General features: G+C 42.0%; 1 protein-coding gene across 16 annotated transcripts in view; it reads right to left on the bottom strand.

Annotated features, from left to right (window-relative positions):
* Positions 1–565: 565 nt before the first annotated feature.
* ABI2 (abl interactor 2) overlaps positions 566–18,021 on the bottom strand; it is a 64,914-nt gene continuing 47,458 nt past the window's right edge. For 5 of the 16 annotated variants that reach the window (XM_021531345.3, XM_021531346.3, XM_021531347.2 and 2 more), the window contains 5 exons: positions 17,683–17,868; positions 15,011–15,169; positions 10,602–10,688; positions 10,097–10,270; positions 566–6,640 (listed from right to left, as the gene is read on the bottom strand). In XM_021531345.3, the coding sequence (XP_021387020.1) occupies positions 6,465–6,640; positions 10,097–10,270; positions 10,602–10,688; positions 15,011–15,169; positions 17,683–17,868 (782 nt within the window). In that variant the 3' untranslated portion in view covers positions 566–6,464. The remainder of the gene's footprint in view (positions 6,641–10,096; positions 10,271–10,601; positions 10,689–15,010; positions 15,170–17,682; positions 17,869–18,021) is intronic. The other 11 variants (XM_021531350.3, XM_031505389.2, XM_021531351.2 and 8 more) reach the window with 3 other exon arrangements.

Here is an 18,021-nt window from a genome sequence, read left to right as displayed (position 1 = left end):
GCTGATGGCCTGCAGCTGTCAGCTATTCCTGTGCTCACTCCCAATGAAAGTGCTGTTACTCCTCTGCACTGTTCTTTCTGCTGGGTCAGAACTGGCTGTACCAGCCAGGCGCTGCACACCAGTTACAGGTCCAAAGAGGATCCCGTGTGAAGGCTCACCTTTTCCATCTGCTTCTTGCTCGGGCCTGCAGAGTCCTGTCCAGCTCTGCTCTCACGGAACAGCTGCTGGCTGGTAAGTGCTGCTGTGGCCCCATTCTGGGGGCTGTAGGGAACCTGGCTGGGAAATGCTCTCAGCCTCACCCTGCCGCCTGCAGCAGCAGGGATTTGAGCATTCCATTAGTGAGTGCAGGCAAGGGGGAGTGCCACAGAGGGCAAGAGGCTGCTGAAGGCAGCAGGCCAGAGGCCAAGGTTTGTGCCTTTGCTGTGTGAAGTGCTGTGCTCAGAGAGCCTCAGGGCCACGGCTCCTGCACGCACCAGCCACGATCCCTCACCCTAAGTGCGTTGAAGTCTGTAGTCAAAGACAAGAAATGGGACACAGCTGTAACATGCTCACAGAACACATGAGGTGTGCTTTGTTCTTTTTATTTAGGGCTCATAACAAGAGGGTTTAGTACACAGCAACAATTAATTCCAAGTACAATTAAAAAAATTTAAAAATAGGGTTTTGCACTCACTGGAAGGTGGTTCAAATGGCACACACACTAAAACGTTACTGGCAGCATACAGGTCCCCAGAGTCCTGTGGGCTTGGTCATTTACAGTGGGCTCTGCATCCATCCACCACATTCAGCAGTGCCAAAAGCAAAAGCAGAGTGTGCTGCTCCAACTACAAACCAGAGAGGGGGTATCTGCTTTCAGAAAAAAGTGTATGGACAAAATCCATGTTAGACACTGACACCTCCAAAGAATTCATAGAAACTACTTGTCCATGCAAGTTGCAAAAGACACTTTTTCAAATGTGAAAAGAAGCACTTGTTCTTTACAAAAAAATCTTGGACATGTCAGCACTTACTGAGGCGCTGTAATGGAAGCAAATTTGTACATAGCTCTTCCTATTAGTCAGTAGTGGTTGGATTCTTCGGAGGGGAAAAGAGAAACTGAAATAAATATACTGCACCCATTTCAGCAGGGTCCCCATGTCAGTGGTCAGCAGGGTCCTGGGTGTAGGCTTACCTCTGGACAGCTGCCATCACTGTCTTGTACTAAGCACAGGTGCTAATAAAGTTAGTACATTTAGAGTTACCAAATAAAGACCCAAACCTCTTCCTCTATTGGCTGGAGATTACACAAAACACATGGGTGGGTTTTTTTCGAATGAAAGCAGCAGAACACCATGATCTGTGAATTATTCTTTTTAACAGCAGTTGTCAAACTGTGGCTGTATCAAGCTTTCAGCATGTCCCTGCATACGTGAGGTGGGGGTCCCACTATGCTTTCAGTTTTAACGTCAGAAGTAGGTAAATAGGGCTGTCACTACACATTGACTTCAGCTACTGTGGGGGGAAATCCCCAAAACAAACCACACATTGTTCCCTTCTTGTACTGTTCTGACCTCTGTGTAATAACCATTTTATCCACAAAATGCAGCCGTGCCAAATACTGGGAGATGCCAGAAGCTGGGGAAGGTGAATACACCTGTAAGCACAGTAAATTCTTGTAACTGGCACCCCAGAAGCTGTAGCCCAGGATCCTGCTGGTACTCGGTTTCCACCACCACCTTCCCTAGAGGTTAGTGTTGTAAATAACTTGCCTTAGAGAATGCAACAGTGCTGTACCTTTTCTACTGCCACGGTTGCCAACACAGGTACTGAAGTCTCTGCATGGGGTTTGTAATGCTGCCTGAAATGCTGCAGTGCCTTCACCAGTGACTCTTGATACTCAGAATGCAACTACTGCTCCTAGTAAAGCCACAGCACCACAGTCTGTTCAACAGCATCCTCTAAGCAGCTTCCAAAAAGGGCCTGCAGAGAATACAGGTGTCACCTGTTTTACAAAATGTCCTATTACACCTCTGGGAGGAGAGCTCTGTACATGCTCCCAGTTTACTAAACCACATAAAATTCCATCCTTTCCGGAAAAGAAAACGTGGAAATTTTGCTCTATATGCCTGGAGCCCACAGACATAACTAATAAAAAAGCAGGCTCGTTTCCAGCAGAGAGGTGCATCCACAGCATCTGCTAGGATGTGGTGGAAGTTGCTGGGAAGAGGACAGTATTAAGTCACCATCAAGCACAGGTGTGAGACACCACAGAAGCGCAACAGTATCAGTGCACAGTCCTCGTCCACCTCTAGTCAACAATGTGCACATCCACAGCAGGCAGGCAGCTCACACACCCTCTGCTGGAAAAGGCTCCTCACTCCTGCTGCTTCCTTGCTTTCTTTTCATGATCACCTGAAATGCCCCAGGTAAAAGTGGCACTTTTCAGAAGCTGCGTTACTGCCACTGTCAACTTTGGCTGTCACCAAGAACCCTCAGCAGCAGCAAGAAAAAAAAATGCCCAGCAGCTGTGAAAGGAGAACAAACTGCTCTAGCAAGAACTAGCCGGGTCTAAGCCTTTCTGGCACCCATGGGTAAGCCACCCAGCCACACACCACAGGACCTGTGGTTTCACACCAGCAGACATCTCCAGACACACTTATGACATCCACCTCAACTATCTCCTGGTAACACGCACCAAGCTGTCATCCCACCTCAGGGCCAAGCCACACTTCTTGTCCTGCAGTGAGAGCCGTGGCTCTTCAGTGCCTCAGTGTGTGTCTGCATCTAACCAGTCAGACCATCAAGTGATCCAGCATTGCTTCAGCTCTCTGGTGCCTATTCCGGCCACTGCACATGGACACACCCTCAGGACCCTCGGGCATGGAATTTGCTGGATGCCTCTCCTGCCCCTCTCAGCCCTCTGCTGCAATAGCTGGGGGGAAGGAGAAAAGGAGGGGAAAGAATGGGTCAGACACATGCAACGCAACCTCAGCTCTCTCTCTTCAGCTGGAATGAAGGCACCAAAATGAACCTGCTTCAGCACTCGATGTGGACAGGCAGTCAGACCTCCTCTCATGCAGGCACATGACAGAGAGGCAGCTGTAGTTAATAGCTTTGTCCCTGGCGCCAAGAGGAAGGAAGAAACCTTTGATATACAGCATACAAAGGCAAAATACACCGCTAGAGGATGCTGAACAATTTCTGTGCACAATGAAAACAGCTGGCTGGGCTAAGGCAGTTCTCACAAAGGGAGAAACATATACATTTTGGCCATTCAGCACTCTTTGGGCTATGCTGGAGTGTCTCCTTCCCCACCTCTCATGTGTACACACTCCTGCTTCAACAGCCTGTGATGCAGAACACCATGAGCTGTGGCAGCAAAACTCAGCACTGAAGAGATGTTGTGCACCTTACTTAAAATACTGAGGTGTTTCTCCCCCCCCCCCCCCCCGCCATTTGCCACCCCCTTTTAAAGTAAATCTGTAAATTAAAAAGGGGTGGGGAAGAGAAGTTTTGGACAAGGAGAAGTACAAGGGACAAAACTGGAAACACAACCCTCACTGACTTTACTAGCATGCAATCTATGTAACATTAATATACAAAGCCTGTTCACCTTGGCCTGGTCTATGACCATTACATCACATCATCCCCAAACAAGCAACAGAATTAAAATCTGTACAAAATAAAAATATGCAAAAAACTCAACAAATTTCTTTACATTAGTACTGCATAATAAAGCGTAAAACCAGCAGGAGGTGACCCAGAAATTCCATCCACAGCAGTTCTTGCAGGATAAACAATCAGCAGGGACCAAACTAACCCCTGGCCCATCACACCAAAGCCAGTTCTTCAGGAGCTGTCACACAGGTGTCCTGAAAGTGGAATCACTAAGGCGCTTGCAGCCTCATCTTCTGTGCTAGGCCCTGCACATGTTCATCTCACACTGCTCTGCTCTCACATGACAGAAGAAAGCTTGCCAGATGAAAAACCAGCTGACTGAAGATTAAGTATCACATACAATAGCAGTACACACTACCCCACCCACCTACCAGAAGGGTTCAAGCACAAGCTCTTGCTCAGACTGGGTTAAGACATTTTTCAGTGAAGTGTGACCTGCCAGCTGCAGATTGGGTGCACAGGCAGAGGTTCAGCTCTCACTTAAGAACTCATTAAGCTGCTCTAACGATGCATTTAAGTATTGTGGGCTCAGATTTTGCCACAAACAAATCCAAGTCAAGAGAAGCCAGGAAAGCTCTGATACTCCTGGAAAACACAGCTGCCCTGTAAACTGCACCAAAGGCTTGTGAGTGCTGCCATTCAATCACCTTTGCTTTAGAAGCACCACCTCCCTATGCCAAAAGCTTAGACCTGCCCAATGACACTAGAAACAGTTATTTCAGTGACTGCACAACCAGTGCTTCTGGACTTACTTCCACGAAATGATGGGCTGAGGGAACTAACATAGCTGTTTCTCTTAGTCTTGCTGCAAGAAAACTTTTCAGAGAGTAAAAGGCTTAAAGGGTATCTCTTCTGGCACTCATCCCAAACAATGCTGTCAGCTTCCAGAAAGAAGACAGCATGCAGATTAGCAAGGGAGAAAGCAACTTCTATCTGCACAGGAGTTTCTTCAAAGTTGTCCTTCCTGCAGACTTTAACCAAGCCGGTTTCTTGTGCACTGTCACAGGAGTTCCACAAGCTCACAGCAGGTGATCACAGTCTTCCATGGCCTACAAACACACCTATTTATTCCTCTTGCCCTCTGAGCACCTATGGTACCACCCTGCCCAGGCTGGCACCAAACTTGCACCTCCATGCTGATAGTGCACTAACTACCAAGCAAGGGGCTGGGTCAGTTACTGGTACTGGTGCCAGTGTCATCACACATCCAGCCCTGCTCTCCTGTGCACCGCTCTGTTTTAACACCAGCCTCTGCAGCATTGGCTCACCTTGGACAAGCTACTCTTCGTACTAGCTAGAACCTGGCCAGGTGACAGTCTAAAGATGCCCTTGCCCAGGAGGCTCTCAATTTGCAGGGTAATGAGACTTAACAGGAAATTTAATTAGTTAATGCATGACATTTACCCAAATGTAACATTTAGATATTCCTAAGGGCAGATGAGTACAACCATGACTTAAGAGTGATCTGCTGTGTACAATCACTGAGCAGAACTGTTGACTGAGACTAGATTAGAAAGTCAAGTATCTTTCACAAGGGGCTACAGAGCCTTCACTTGGTATTATTCCACCCCAAGCCACCAGTACAGTTCAAAATACCTATTATAATAAACAATGGAGAGAGCTAGGGGAAGAGCTAAGACTACTACTAGTTACTGCTTGGATTTCCATGGGAAACCAGTACACACTACAGCCCTTTTTGCTTCCAGTGAAGAGATTTTGGCAACAGACATGAAGACGACAATTGCCGTTTGTCCTGCCTCTGCACAGGGCTCTCACAGTACATATGCAAATCTAGTCTTCAAGTACAAAATAGCCAATTTACAATACCTGATTGGATTTTTAAGATTATATTGTGCATAAAACTAAAGTTGGGGGCAAGTTTCTCAAGTGCAAGCTGCAAGTGCAAGCAGGCATGAATAGATTTGAACCTTAGGTCACACCCCCTAGAGCTAATCCTCAGACCCCAAAGAGGACCTGTAAACTTTGTTTCGCTTTCACCATCAATTGCATCTGTGAGTTCTGTTTGAACCAGCAGCAACCGTGGCAAGGAGCTCGCTGTGGAGAGGAGCACAGTTACATCAGTGCAGAACACAAAACAAATATGTGGCATTCAGAAGATGAGAAATGGGGGTGGGGATCCTCTGGGCTGCAGCCATCTGAATTGTCTAAACTGAAAGGTGAGTGAATGAAAGCCGGCTCTGTGTGCCCTGTGTCAGACTACGTGTGCAGAGCAGCTGCAGAAGTGTTTATGCTAAAGAAGCATCCAGCTATCTGGAAGTCAGTTACAGGAACGTTTCTGTGTAGAGATCCCAGTGTTTACTAGCACATGACTGTTCTTCCAGCTGCACAGGAGTGTAGTGTAGAAACAGGAGGGATGTCCACTGGCCAGTAACCTTCACCACAAGCATCCAGGGCATCCCCAGTGCCAGGCACTGCTTCCAATGGTAGTACCATGAGGGCACACATGACTCCTGAGACAGATTCCAAGGCCTGTCAGAAGTCAGAATTTGAGTGAAGTATGAGCTAATCAACAAGTTTGTTACATCTGAATGGGTCAGCTTAATTCGAAGTCAGATAGCTCAGGATAGCCTCTGCTGGCAGCTGAAGAGCCATTTGTTCAAACAATTCAAATCACTATTGTCTTATCATGAGGGGGAAAAGAAAAAAAACCAAACCAAATCCTAAAGAGTGGTTGTTACAATTATCCTTCATTCAGTTATACTGGATGGGGCCCCAGAGGCTGGTGGAGATCTGGGAAGCCCTGACAGTTCCTGCAGCAGGAGATGCAGTGTTCTGTCCTCTGGTCTTCACTCTGAGTAATGCATGATCGACTCCACATAGTTCCCCGGGAACAGCCCTGTCACTCCATTCATGACCCCTTCATACCAGCCATCATCATTTTTCTTGATGACGTAAATGATGGCACCTTCCTGAAATGAGAGCTCATCTTCCTTGTCCTTGGTGTAGTCATAGATTGCCACCACTAGGAAAGAACAGAATGTGAGTGTTAGGAGAGGTAGAGGAGGAGGAGGAAGATGCAATCCTCCCTCATGGCAGGCACTGCCTCACCTGTGTGTGTGCAGAATAACCTACTGAGAGAAACAGTTTCTTCCACCCACTTTTGTACAATCTTACGCTTTGAAACACATGAGCCAGGACTCCTTTAACTCTTCTATTCTTACTATTTCCAGACCCACCAAGGAAGTGTCCAACTGATAAACTTTTGGTGTAGAATGATACAACGAGGTGATTGTGAATCCCCATGGCTATGACCACTCAGAACTATTCCTACGTGTGCTAAACCAGATCTCAGCACAGGAAAGAGTGAGCCAAGGCTGATATCCCAGACTTCCATCTACCTTAGCTAATTCCACATTTAAATCTCTAAAGGTCATGTGCATCTCGGTATCCAGCAGCCACTCCAGGGCACACAGCACCAAGGTGGGCAAATCCCTCTTAGGAGCCATGAAGAAGAAGGAAGGTGGAAATGTACACAAACTGTATCAGGACATTTTTCTTACAGCTGCTGAATATTTTAGTGATGGCACAAAGTTGTTAGGAAAGGCAATGAAATTGGACAAAGCACTTGGAAATATTAGAACAGTCCTGAAATGTCAGAAAATAGACATAAGATGGATATATTTTTCCAATCTCAGTGCTATCATGTGTTTATTAGAGAAAGTTATGCCAGACTCTGAATACTTCAACAAATAGCATCAATCACTGCTTTGAGAACTTGGCAATGAAACATGCAGTGCTGACACTAAGGGGAAAAAAAAAAGTATGTTGGACAGGGATCCTAAAATCTTGTGCTGTGGATAGATGGAAAGATACTCTAAAAGAAAGCAAGGATTAAAAACTAACAGCATATGTTCATAAAATCACTGTCCAAGAGTCCTACTAAACTCATCATTCTTTTCAAAAGAGAAGAGGTCATTTCCTTTTTGAGGGAGCAAAGGCATCAACACAAACCAACACTAGGGAAACCTGGATCCAGAAGAGATTATAAAATACAGAGAACAATCCCAGTGGAAAATCAGACTATGCAAAGAATTTTTTTTAGCATATGACTAGAACATACTTTAAAAGCACATTGTTAGCTGTACAATTGTGCCAGCAGTTGTTAAGTACAGTTTTAGACATAATTTAAGCAAACAAAACACCAATGGAGAAACAAGTATGATTTTAGCTTGAAAAGCAAGTGTATGAACATGTGATGCATTAAATTTAAATCCTTCAAAATTCCTAAGGGTTTTGAAATTTCTTCCTAGAGTCACTATGCTATTTTTCTTCATTCTCTTGACGACAGTAATAATAAGCATAATAATCCATGGATCATGGTAACTTCTAATTTCTTTCTTTCTAACTTTTGAGTGTACTCTAGTTCCTTTGGATATTGAATGGATTCATTATTTCATGACCACAAGGAGGAAACTCTTCCTTAAAATTGTGAAGAAAACTTGCTTCTTTTTAAGCCTCATAAAATTTACCTGAAGCCTGGTTTTGTTTTCACATCACCACTGCTTCCTGCTTTGTGTACTGGCAACAGTCCTCTCTCTAAAAGGCCGTTTAATCCTTCAGTCTGTAGTCCCACCAGTTCAAGCTGTGAGTTTGTCACATGCCCCGAGTTATGAGGAGTCCAGGCCAGCATTGCAAGAAAGGCTCCAGATGAGACAGGAAGCAGCAATACTGACTCAGGAGGTGGCATCCTGCCCTGTCAGCCTAAGCCAGGGCCTCTTTTAGTTTCTGTCTGAAAGTGTTTCAATGCAGTTATGAAAAGCAGAATTACTCATTTAGGTTGGTATTCTTCCAATCAGTCATCTTTGATTCTTCAACAATTACAGAGCTTGGCTGAACTCTCTTATATCCAATGACCACAAATGCAGGCTAGGCTGATTATCCAACTGGAATATGTCAACACACAGTTTCTGTAAGTGGTGTAAGTGCAATTTTTCCTTCTGGATACCCATTTCCATTCATCTGATTTGCAGAGCCAGGTCATTTTCTTACCTTTTTCTGCCACACGTCCAGACATGGAGCTCAATGGAAAACTGCAGTGCACATCCCTGAACACTACAGGTTGGCTACTGCTATTACAGTCACATGGCAGTGTCCTCATGTTCAGCACCCCCAGTAACTATATCCTACTTAACAATTTCTCCATCTGTTCCAAATGGATCTGCTATTCACTTCCATTCTCAGCTGCAGGCTCCATCCTCAGCTCTTAATGCTAAAGGTTAAATGTTAAACCTCCCACACTGCTTGAGAGTCATATCGAATCCCGTTCCCATATTCAGCAACTCTCGTATTTGACCCCTCTTTAGTGTCCCAGCTTCTATTGCAAAGGTCATCTACCCTAATCTTGTAAAAGTGCTCTCAAATGAACTTAAATAGGAGAACAGTCATATCAAAAGTACAAGTACAAATCCTAAGGATTGGGAATTCTGCTTATTGGGGGAAAATGTGTTGGAAGAGCTACTTTCTTTCATCTGTTTTGTTCACTTTGAATCATGTGGCATGGAATACTATTTATAGGAACATAAGGAGTTGCCACAGTATAAATTATTTTGCTGAATAAAATATTTGAATTCCCAGCAGTGTAAGTATACACGTTCATTGAGAATTAAAGTCCTCTTTTAGTATAAGGTTTCTCATTAATTTTAGAGCTTCAAAGCTTGCTACAAAAAATTCAGCGCCAAGCACTTCTCTCCCAATTTCAGCAAATCAGTCAAATCTCAAGACATGGGCTAAGTAGAGACATTCATGTAACTACAACAGAATCCACACCTATGTCAATATCTTATTTTTTCTGGTATCCTAAAACTACCATTTAATAGTTCTCCATATGCTGAAAGCTGTTGTATTTTCTACTACTTTTAAAAGTGTTTCTAAAAACAGACCAACCTTTTTGATGTTTTGGTCATCTAGTTTTAAAAATATGTTTTTGCACGGGTTTCTACATCAATATAGACAATGTTTGGCTTTTTATACTTTTGTTGTCTGCAGGAAACATTTTCTGACTAAAAGCCTGACTTTCTCCAGCTTATCTTTAAAGATTCTCCTTTACAATTTTGCTATCCCATGGAACAGATCTATGTGTATATGCACATATATAAACTATTTTAGTTCCCAAGCTCATAAAGTCCCACAGGAAAACAGAACAGAACTATCATTCATACATGATTATTTCATCAAATAGAAAGGCCTTGTTTCTCAAGGCACATGCACACATCTCCCCTTGCCTTGCATTAGTATGAGACACACTATAAACACACATCAGGGCCTCTTCTTTCTCTTTTGCTACTGACTAAAATGCTGTAATACCAAACACTGGTATGAAGGAGTCTAGGCAGACTCCATGTCCAAAAGCAGGTTGGCAGGAGCACATACAAAGTTGTTAAAAATACAACCCTACTGTCTCTTCCAGCTCCAAACCTACCCTTTTCTAGGTATGTCCTCGGTGCCCAAGGAGGGTCCTCCTCAGCATAGGGATCGCTGTACTCCACCACAGCTGCTTCTTCCTCCTCGTAATCCTCTGGGGGTGGGGGTGGAGGTGGAGACTCATCAAACACTGGCTCATCCACAGGCGGTGGAGGGGGAGGAGTATCTGAAACTGAAAAGAAATAACAATACAACCATGAAAATGTCTCTACAACCATGGGAGCTGCTTCAATACCCTCTATCCTCAATGGAAGTGGGACCAATAATTATAACTGCTAAAAATACACTAGAGACAGGAAAATTCAGAGAAGGAACAACCAAGTACCTCCAATAAGATTATTTCTTTTTCCCACCCTTCACAATTTCAGACAAACTTGCAGAGGCAGTAAAGAATGCAGAATTCTTTATATACAGACAGGCTATATACAGACAAGTCTTTCATCAACTCAATCCAAAAGCCACATCCAGTAATAAAACATTGCACAAGGAAGCAGCAAACTTACTGTTTTCTTGAACTCTGGCCACAAATCCCATTAGTGGTAACTGTGGAGTTACCTGTAGGATGGAGGGGGGAGGAGGAGCAAGGGATGCTGCCACAGAAATTAAAAAGAGAGAGGCATCCAGTTAGAAACACAACAAAGCAGCAAACAGGAAAGTAGACATCATCACCACTCAGACAATGCAGCAGGCTGCCAAGAAGCTGCGATAACAAGACTGACATTTAACATTTAAAGAAAAATAGCTTACGAGGTTTAAACCTATTCCTAATCCTTTCTTCAAGGATATTTCTCTATTTTCAAAATTTCCAACCCAGCTCTTTTTCATAACATTAAGAATCCATGCTGAAGCATTTTTCTAACTTGACTATGAGATTCCCTTAAGATGAAGTTTCTTACTACAGAATATAGCACTTCATGAACAGACCTAACTATCAAATACATCAAGAGGACTCTCTGCCTATAATCCTAGCTCTTTCAAATCTAGTTGATATTTATAGAGGTGACTAACAGCATCCATGAATCCCTAGTAATGAAAATGGATATACCTCTTTTTTTTCCAAGATGTAGGCCAAACCCCCCATTGAACGAGGCAGCTATTTCAGACAAAACAGAAAAATATGCCTTTTGAGAACTGTGCAGAACTGAAAGATGCAACACTTCTGATCTTACTGACAGAACAGAGCACACTGTGCTGCTGCCAAACCACAGAACCTATTCCAGATGTGCTGCTTGGTTTCCTCCCCACCTGACTTCCCTGCACTAAACTCTCAACAGCCCTTTCACTGGTACCAGAAGAACTCTCTTTGTACAATAAGAGCTGCCTTTGTACAATATATGTGAATTCCCTGTTTAAGAAGATACTTTCAGCCAGTTGCAAATGCTCTAACGCTGAACTGTGGTTTAGGCCTGGAATGTGAGTTTCAGTTACCTAGTTAAAATATCAGCTAAATCATTTTATGAGAGTTTAGTATCACTTTCAATAACGCAGCAAAATTCTTTAGGTAAGTTGCAAGATGATTTTTCAGACAGCACACTTTAGGAGAAGCACAAATAATAAATTTCTTGTTAGTGGCATACAAAAAACATTTAATCATGTCCAAAGGGATTAAGGGGGAAAAAAGTCTATACTTCATGTACCAGCACATTTATTTAGCTACCAGACAGAACTAAATAAACCTCAGGCTAATTCCAGAGGTCGTAAGAAAACTGACATGTATGATGTAGCATTTTTCAGAATTAATTCACATTATCATAGCAAAAAAAGAGTTCTACAGTATTTACAACTTATGTCTCAAAATTTCTTCTGTTTGCTCATTCCAGTAACAACTATCTTAAGTGCTTTGAATTTTTTCTGTCACTCACATTCACATTTCTTTCAGAACTATACACCATGAATGAAAAGACTAACATCCTTTTTGTTGCAAAAGTACCTCCAAATAAAGTAAGTTCCATTATCTCACCATTTAATTGATATCTCTTGAGAAAAAACAGAAACATATTTCTGATTACAGTTTCTTTGAGTCAAATGATGTGACCTCAGAGTACTTATTCCTTCAAGTGTAACCATGATTGCTGTGAAAAGATTTGGTTTTGTACTTTTTCAAAGCAGAAAAAGGGAACTCAAATTCGAAGTCTTACTGAAAAGCAGTAATATTCATCAATTCAGCATCCTTGTCCCTGCTTTTTCAATTATATACCCTAGAAGTGTTTAATTTCAAAATGATTCCTCTATTCAACATCAAATGGATTCATATAATCCATACATATCATAGGAGAGTAGGTCTCTTCAGTGTACTTTGTTCATGACCTATATATATTTCTTGGAAAGAAATAACAAACAAGGCTTTCCATGGAGAAAAATAAATCACTCTAGACAAGCATGCCAAGCAAATACAAAAAAATTACCAGGTTCAGTTTGGGCTGTGTAGTTTAATCACAATGGTGATGCTAACACTAGCTGACATCATTCCTTGAGTATCTTAACCCCTCAGTTTGTGCTTCAGTCTTTGCACTGTGCAGGGGCTATCATAGTATTGTCTCTCTATGCTATATAATAATTTTGGCCTCTAAGAGGCAATACAACAAATATTTTATTACTATTTTTTTTATTAAATGCACCAGAAGAACTTTACCTCTGCTGTATAAACATCATCTTAAATGTTCTCCCCAATCTTCCTTCCATACTGACCACTGATAGATTTAATACACAATTGCTGTAAATTAATTCAGAAATGGTCAAGAGCATCTTCCACTAGGCTGCTTCAGACTGGTAAGAATTCAACTGTACAAATGGGGTGGGGTGCAACCACCATCTCAATACTCACCCAGTCTCCCACACAGTTTTTAGCCTGTGCTGAGCTCTATATTGCTTAGATAATGATATCCAAAGCTGCAATGTTAAAACACTTGTTAGGTGGCTTGGCTGACAAGAGTGGCGTTGAGACAGACATGCTGAGATCATTCAGAGTCTGCATTTCTTAATACTTTCTTTTCACTTGTTAAAAAGGTCTCATCACAAACCAGAAAAATTGTATTATCTTGAATTAGCTTTTAACAGAACAAGGAAATGCAAATACCTTTCATCCTCCTGTCAAGTGAATAAACAAACATGACTAGGCAATAGGAATAACAGCACTGGGTTATTGCCAAAAGCCTACAAACAACAAAAAAGCCATAGCTGGCACCCTCCTCTGCCTCCTGTAAGGTCTCTCTTTCCTCCTCTTGTTTTCTACCTCTCTTCAGGAATGCTGAGAAAAAATTGTGGCCTCTGTCCTGTCACTACTGAACCTGCTCCTTCCAGACACATCAGTGCCTCTGTTGTTAGGGCTTTCATCAATTATGCATGCTTGAGCATCCTCTCCTTTCAAGGTGAACTCCAAAAAAACCTTGGTTTAGTGTAACTGCAAAGCTAATAAATTCTGTATTCTGCTGATATAATAAAAAAAAGTCTGCTACTACAACTGCTTATTTATATTGTCTCTGATATGCCAGTATAACTGAAGCATTTTGTTTGTGATTTACAGTTCAAATGACTAATCACCATAATCATTACCTTCTTTCTGGATACACAGACAACTGTGGTTATGCAATTTATTTTAAGTCTATTTGGCATCTTATATTACCTATTGCAATGCAATGATAATCTAAACAATGCAATGGCAACTTGCAGGGAACTATCCCTTTGCTAAAGCAAAAAATGTACAGCAGTCATCAAAAACTCTCTGGATATACTGAAAATTGTTTTTATTGCAAAAATTGCTTAATTGTAATCCTGAAAGGTTTCTTTTGCTGCTATTACCCTTTCTTTCTTGCCTATTCCCCCCTTCAGTCTTCAATAGGCACATAATGTGCTTAGAAAATACGACCTATTTCAGGCAACTGGGCTACAATTTAGCCTTACAACCTCCTCCACTTCCCTGTGCCCAGCAGGACCATTCATTTCCATCTCAAGCTCAGCTCACCCTGAAGGATAGCTCACAAACAGTAACAGCCAAACCTCATCAAACCCCTTAAATGCAGATTGCAGCATTTGACCTAATTCCAAGTTCAGTGGTCAATTTTAAAAAAACAAACAAACCAAAAACCAACTAAAAAACAACAACAATAACCTCAAAAGGAACTAAGCAACACACACACCCCCTTCAAATTCCACCACCACAAAACACCAACATCCTGTAGTATTTGCAAGTCAACATTCATTTTTGCTGGTATTAGGGCATTTCCTGACAAGAAACTTTCAGTGTCCCCTGCATCTTTCTATAGCTTTGTCAAAAGAGAAACTCTCCCCTAGTCTAGTATAAAACCCTCCTGGTCACATCAGAAGCACAGGAAGGACTCCTTAGGTAAAAGGCTACTGTGTTATGCTGACACACAGGACACTCACTCCCTGGTAAGGTCTCCTCTTGCTTTGTAAGGCAGATCACCCATAAAGTAACATCACTTGTGGGCTTAGCAGATGACACAGCTCCCTTGCACCCAAACACCTCTGGTGTCTCCACGGTGTCTAATGCTTATCCCAGTGTAACAAGTACAACTGCCTGCACTGTACATTACCCAGAAGGAAAAAGCACACAAGTCTGATTAATGAAGAATCAGCATTCTGGTGCAAAATCAAATACCCATCCCATACCAAAGCAGGTCCATGGCACATGGTGTAGTCAAGGACTAAAGCTTGTCTGATAGGGACTGTGACATCAAACATAAATTATTTGGCAACAAAGCCAGCATTTTTTTAAGATGCTTGCCATAATAGAAGTTGAACACTGTGCACTTGTACTGCAGCTTTGGCATAGCTACCAGCAACATACTAAAAGTGCAAAATCTGCAATGGAGACAGCACATAAAATTTCGGAGAGCTGAAGGTCACCGTGTTCACCACAGCCAAGTTCAGTGGAGCAGCCAAACGTTCTGACCTGGGTTCTGGTTGTAGAAGGGGCCCCCGTTCATCTGGTTCTGCAGGCTCGTCTGCGATGTGATGGAAGGTGGCCGCCGGTACGGCAAAGAGCCCCCGATGGTGGGGGGCGTGTGCCGAGCTGCAGGCCTGTTCATGCTGTAGAACTGAACTGGGTGACCTAGGGTAGAGAGGGAAATGCATTAACCAAGAGAAGAATGATGCCCGTCTTCTCTCTACCTGCATTCAGTTTCAAAGGTTTGGAAGGTTTTTGGCTCTTATTTTAAGACAGTCTGCATCCTAGGAGTCAGCCATTCCTGCTGCCAGACTAGCAGGACACCAAATGTCTCAAGAGCAATGCAAAACATAACTGTCCCAAGTGCCTGCACTCAGCACTGCCTACAAAAGACACTGGGATATATTATATATATTAAATACAAAGGTGTTTAAGCTACAAATCCTCAAAATGAAAGAAAATAATATCTGGTTGTTAATTTTAAATAACGTATTACAATAACTTGTGAATTTAGTTATTTCTGAACCTGCAAAAAACTCCCCAAAACCTTACAGTTCTGCAATTAAGGAATGTACATGTAAAAAATAACTGAAGACCATTTCCAGGATTCAAAGCTGTTAACCCTCTGTAACTGAAAAACACAGTACTACCTTAGTGCCATTTGGATGATATTCAGAGAATCATCTAGGGAGAAATGAATGTTAGAAACTGCTTGAAGGATGGAATAAATGAAGTCAAAGACCCTCTTCAAGAGAGCTCTCAAATAAAACAACTCCTCAAAAACTTGCTCTGCATTTTCATTACTTTCTGCATTCAAGACATTAATTGTGAATCCCAGAAAACAATAAATGAAGCAAGGTATCTTCTGTGCTCACATAAAATTCTCTGGATTTTATACTGTATATAAGAGCAAGCTGGATTTGTTATTCCCATATGCGTTATTACACCCCACAAACTATTCTGCCTCCAACATTTGTCCCAGAAGCAAATTTGAGAGTTTGCAAGAAAACAAGGGAAGAAGGGATGGTCACTGTGGTTGAGGACAGAAGTAAGTAGAGAAACAGAACAAAAGAATGTACAAATTTTTAAAAACCTGCATTGTTCTTCATTGTGTTTTGCTTGCTTTGCACAACTTCTTACTAGGTCAGTAAACAAAAATACAAGTTGCTTGCTTGTAAGAGCAAATGCATAAACTACAACACCACATTCCCTCTGGTTTGTACCAATGATGGTGTACCATATAAAAAATGCACTTTTGCCAGATAAGAAACACCTAAGAAAGAATCCATTCTATAAAGGCTTTTTCCCCACTTTTCCTGATGTGTCTTTTCAATGTGTGTCTCTCTCTCTCTGTTACTTTATGTACTTGCAGAAATTGGTGGTGATTGGAGAGAAGGAAGGGGAGAGGGCCAAGAGGTTTTTAAGGACCAAAAGCTATAACTTCATAAGTGGTGACCTATCCAGTCTCTTGAAATACTTTATTTCAAAGAAGCCATATAAGCAATCTCACTAATAAAACAGGGAAACAAAAGATCTTAGAAATAGTAACTAAGGTGAAATTTCTCTTATGAAATTGTGAATGCAAATTTACAGTCATTAAAATATTAATCTTTGCTTGATTTTGACTTGTTAAAAATATAGGAACTGGGATACTGACAGTGCATCAAAATGGAAAAGTGATTGCGGCCCCATATGCCACAGCTCATCTTCATGAAAGTAGTTTAGACATCAAGATCATCTTCTCAGACTAAAATTCATCACACTTTAGAAACTTCTGGTCACAGTTATGGGTTCTAGTGTAAATATCTTCTTATTTTATATGAGCCACAGTCCTTTAAACTACATGCAATTTCAAGAATGCTTCTGGAACCTGGTGCAATTTTTACTAAGACATGACCACTAATAAACACACAAACCAAGCCCCTCCCCTGTAATCAGCCTCCACCATAACATAAAGCAGCAAAGCATGCAGGTAGCTACATGTGAATTTGGCTGTCTGAAGGAGATCTTTACACTGCAATCTCCTCATCAAAAAGTGATACAGGACAGTGCTATGGTTGGTTAAGTGCTACACTCTGCAACTTCTGCACATGAGAAAATGAAAAGCGTAGCACTGAAAAAAAGGAAGTCGCAATATACACCCTAAGTACCACATATGAAAACAAATTGCTTTAATAATAAGTCTGCATAATAAAAATTTTTATTTTACCTAATAATGGACACAAAAATCCTGCCCTAATCATCATCTCATTAAAGGGAGCTTGTCATTTGACAACATTGAAAAACCCAGTTTCGTAAATTATTCTTTGCTAGATGCACTTTTTTAAAATTGCATTTATGAAAGAGACTAATAAGACCCAGAACTATCAGTGCTGGTTCCTGCCAAACAATTATTCTATGTGGTTCCCAGAATCCAAACAGAAATAAAAGTATGATTTAGTGGATTATATAAATGTAAAAATAATAAAATTATAACATTAAATTACTGCTGATAATAAAATCAGCACACCTTGAGTTGTCTACTGTAACCATGACCTTATAGTTGGGTATTAGCAGATATCTTCTAGTTATAATTAAACTTTTTTAAAAACTATGAATCACTGCTGCTGAAGTGACTTTGCAAAGCCTTGGATCATGATCACATCTGGGTTCATCTGGCCAGCAGCTGGAGCACTCACCTGCAGAGGGTGTGGAAGAAACAGCAGGGGGAGTTGGAGAGGTGAAGCCATCAGCAAGGGGCTGAGCTCCTGCAGCAGCAGCAGCAGCATCTGGGGCAGCGGAGGAAGGGGCAGGAGGAGCAGGAGGAGTGGGGGCAGGAGCAGAGGTAGCAGGAAGGGGAGAAGTGCCAGCTGAGCCAGCAGGGGCTACGTGAAGAGAGGAGGAAGAGGTGGAGTTAATAAGGAGATATGTTAGCAAGGATTAGAGAAAGCCTCTGACTATTCAGTGTTAGCTATTTATTAGCTGCACAGTATTTTAGAAGGCACAAGATGAGAAAACAATGGAGCTGTTAAAGAAAG

The sequence above is a fragment of the Lonchura striata genome, chromosome 8 (assembly GCF_046129695.1).
Source record: "Lonchura striata isolate bLonStr1 chromosome 8, bLonStr1.mat, whole genome shotgun sequence".
In the NCBI taxonomy this organism is placed as follows: Eukaryota; Metazoa; Chordata; class Aves; order Passeriformes; family Estrildidae; genus Lonchura; species Lonchura striata.
The sequence above is the reverse complement of the archived record's forward strand: the minus strand, read 5'-3'. Positions and strand labels throughout refer to the sequence as shown.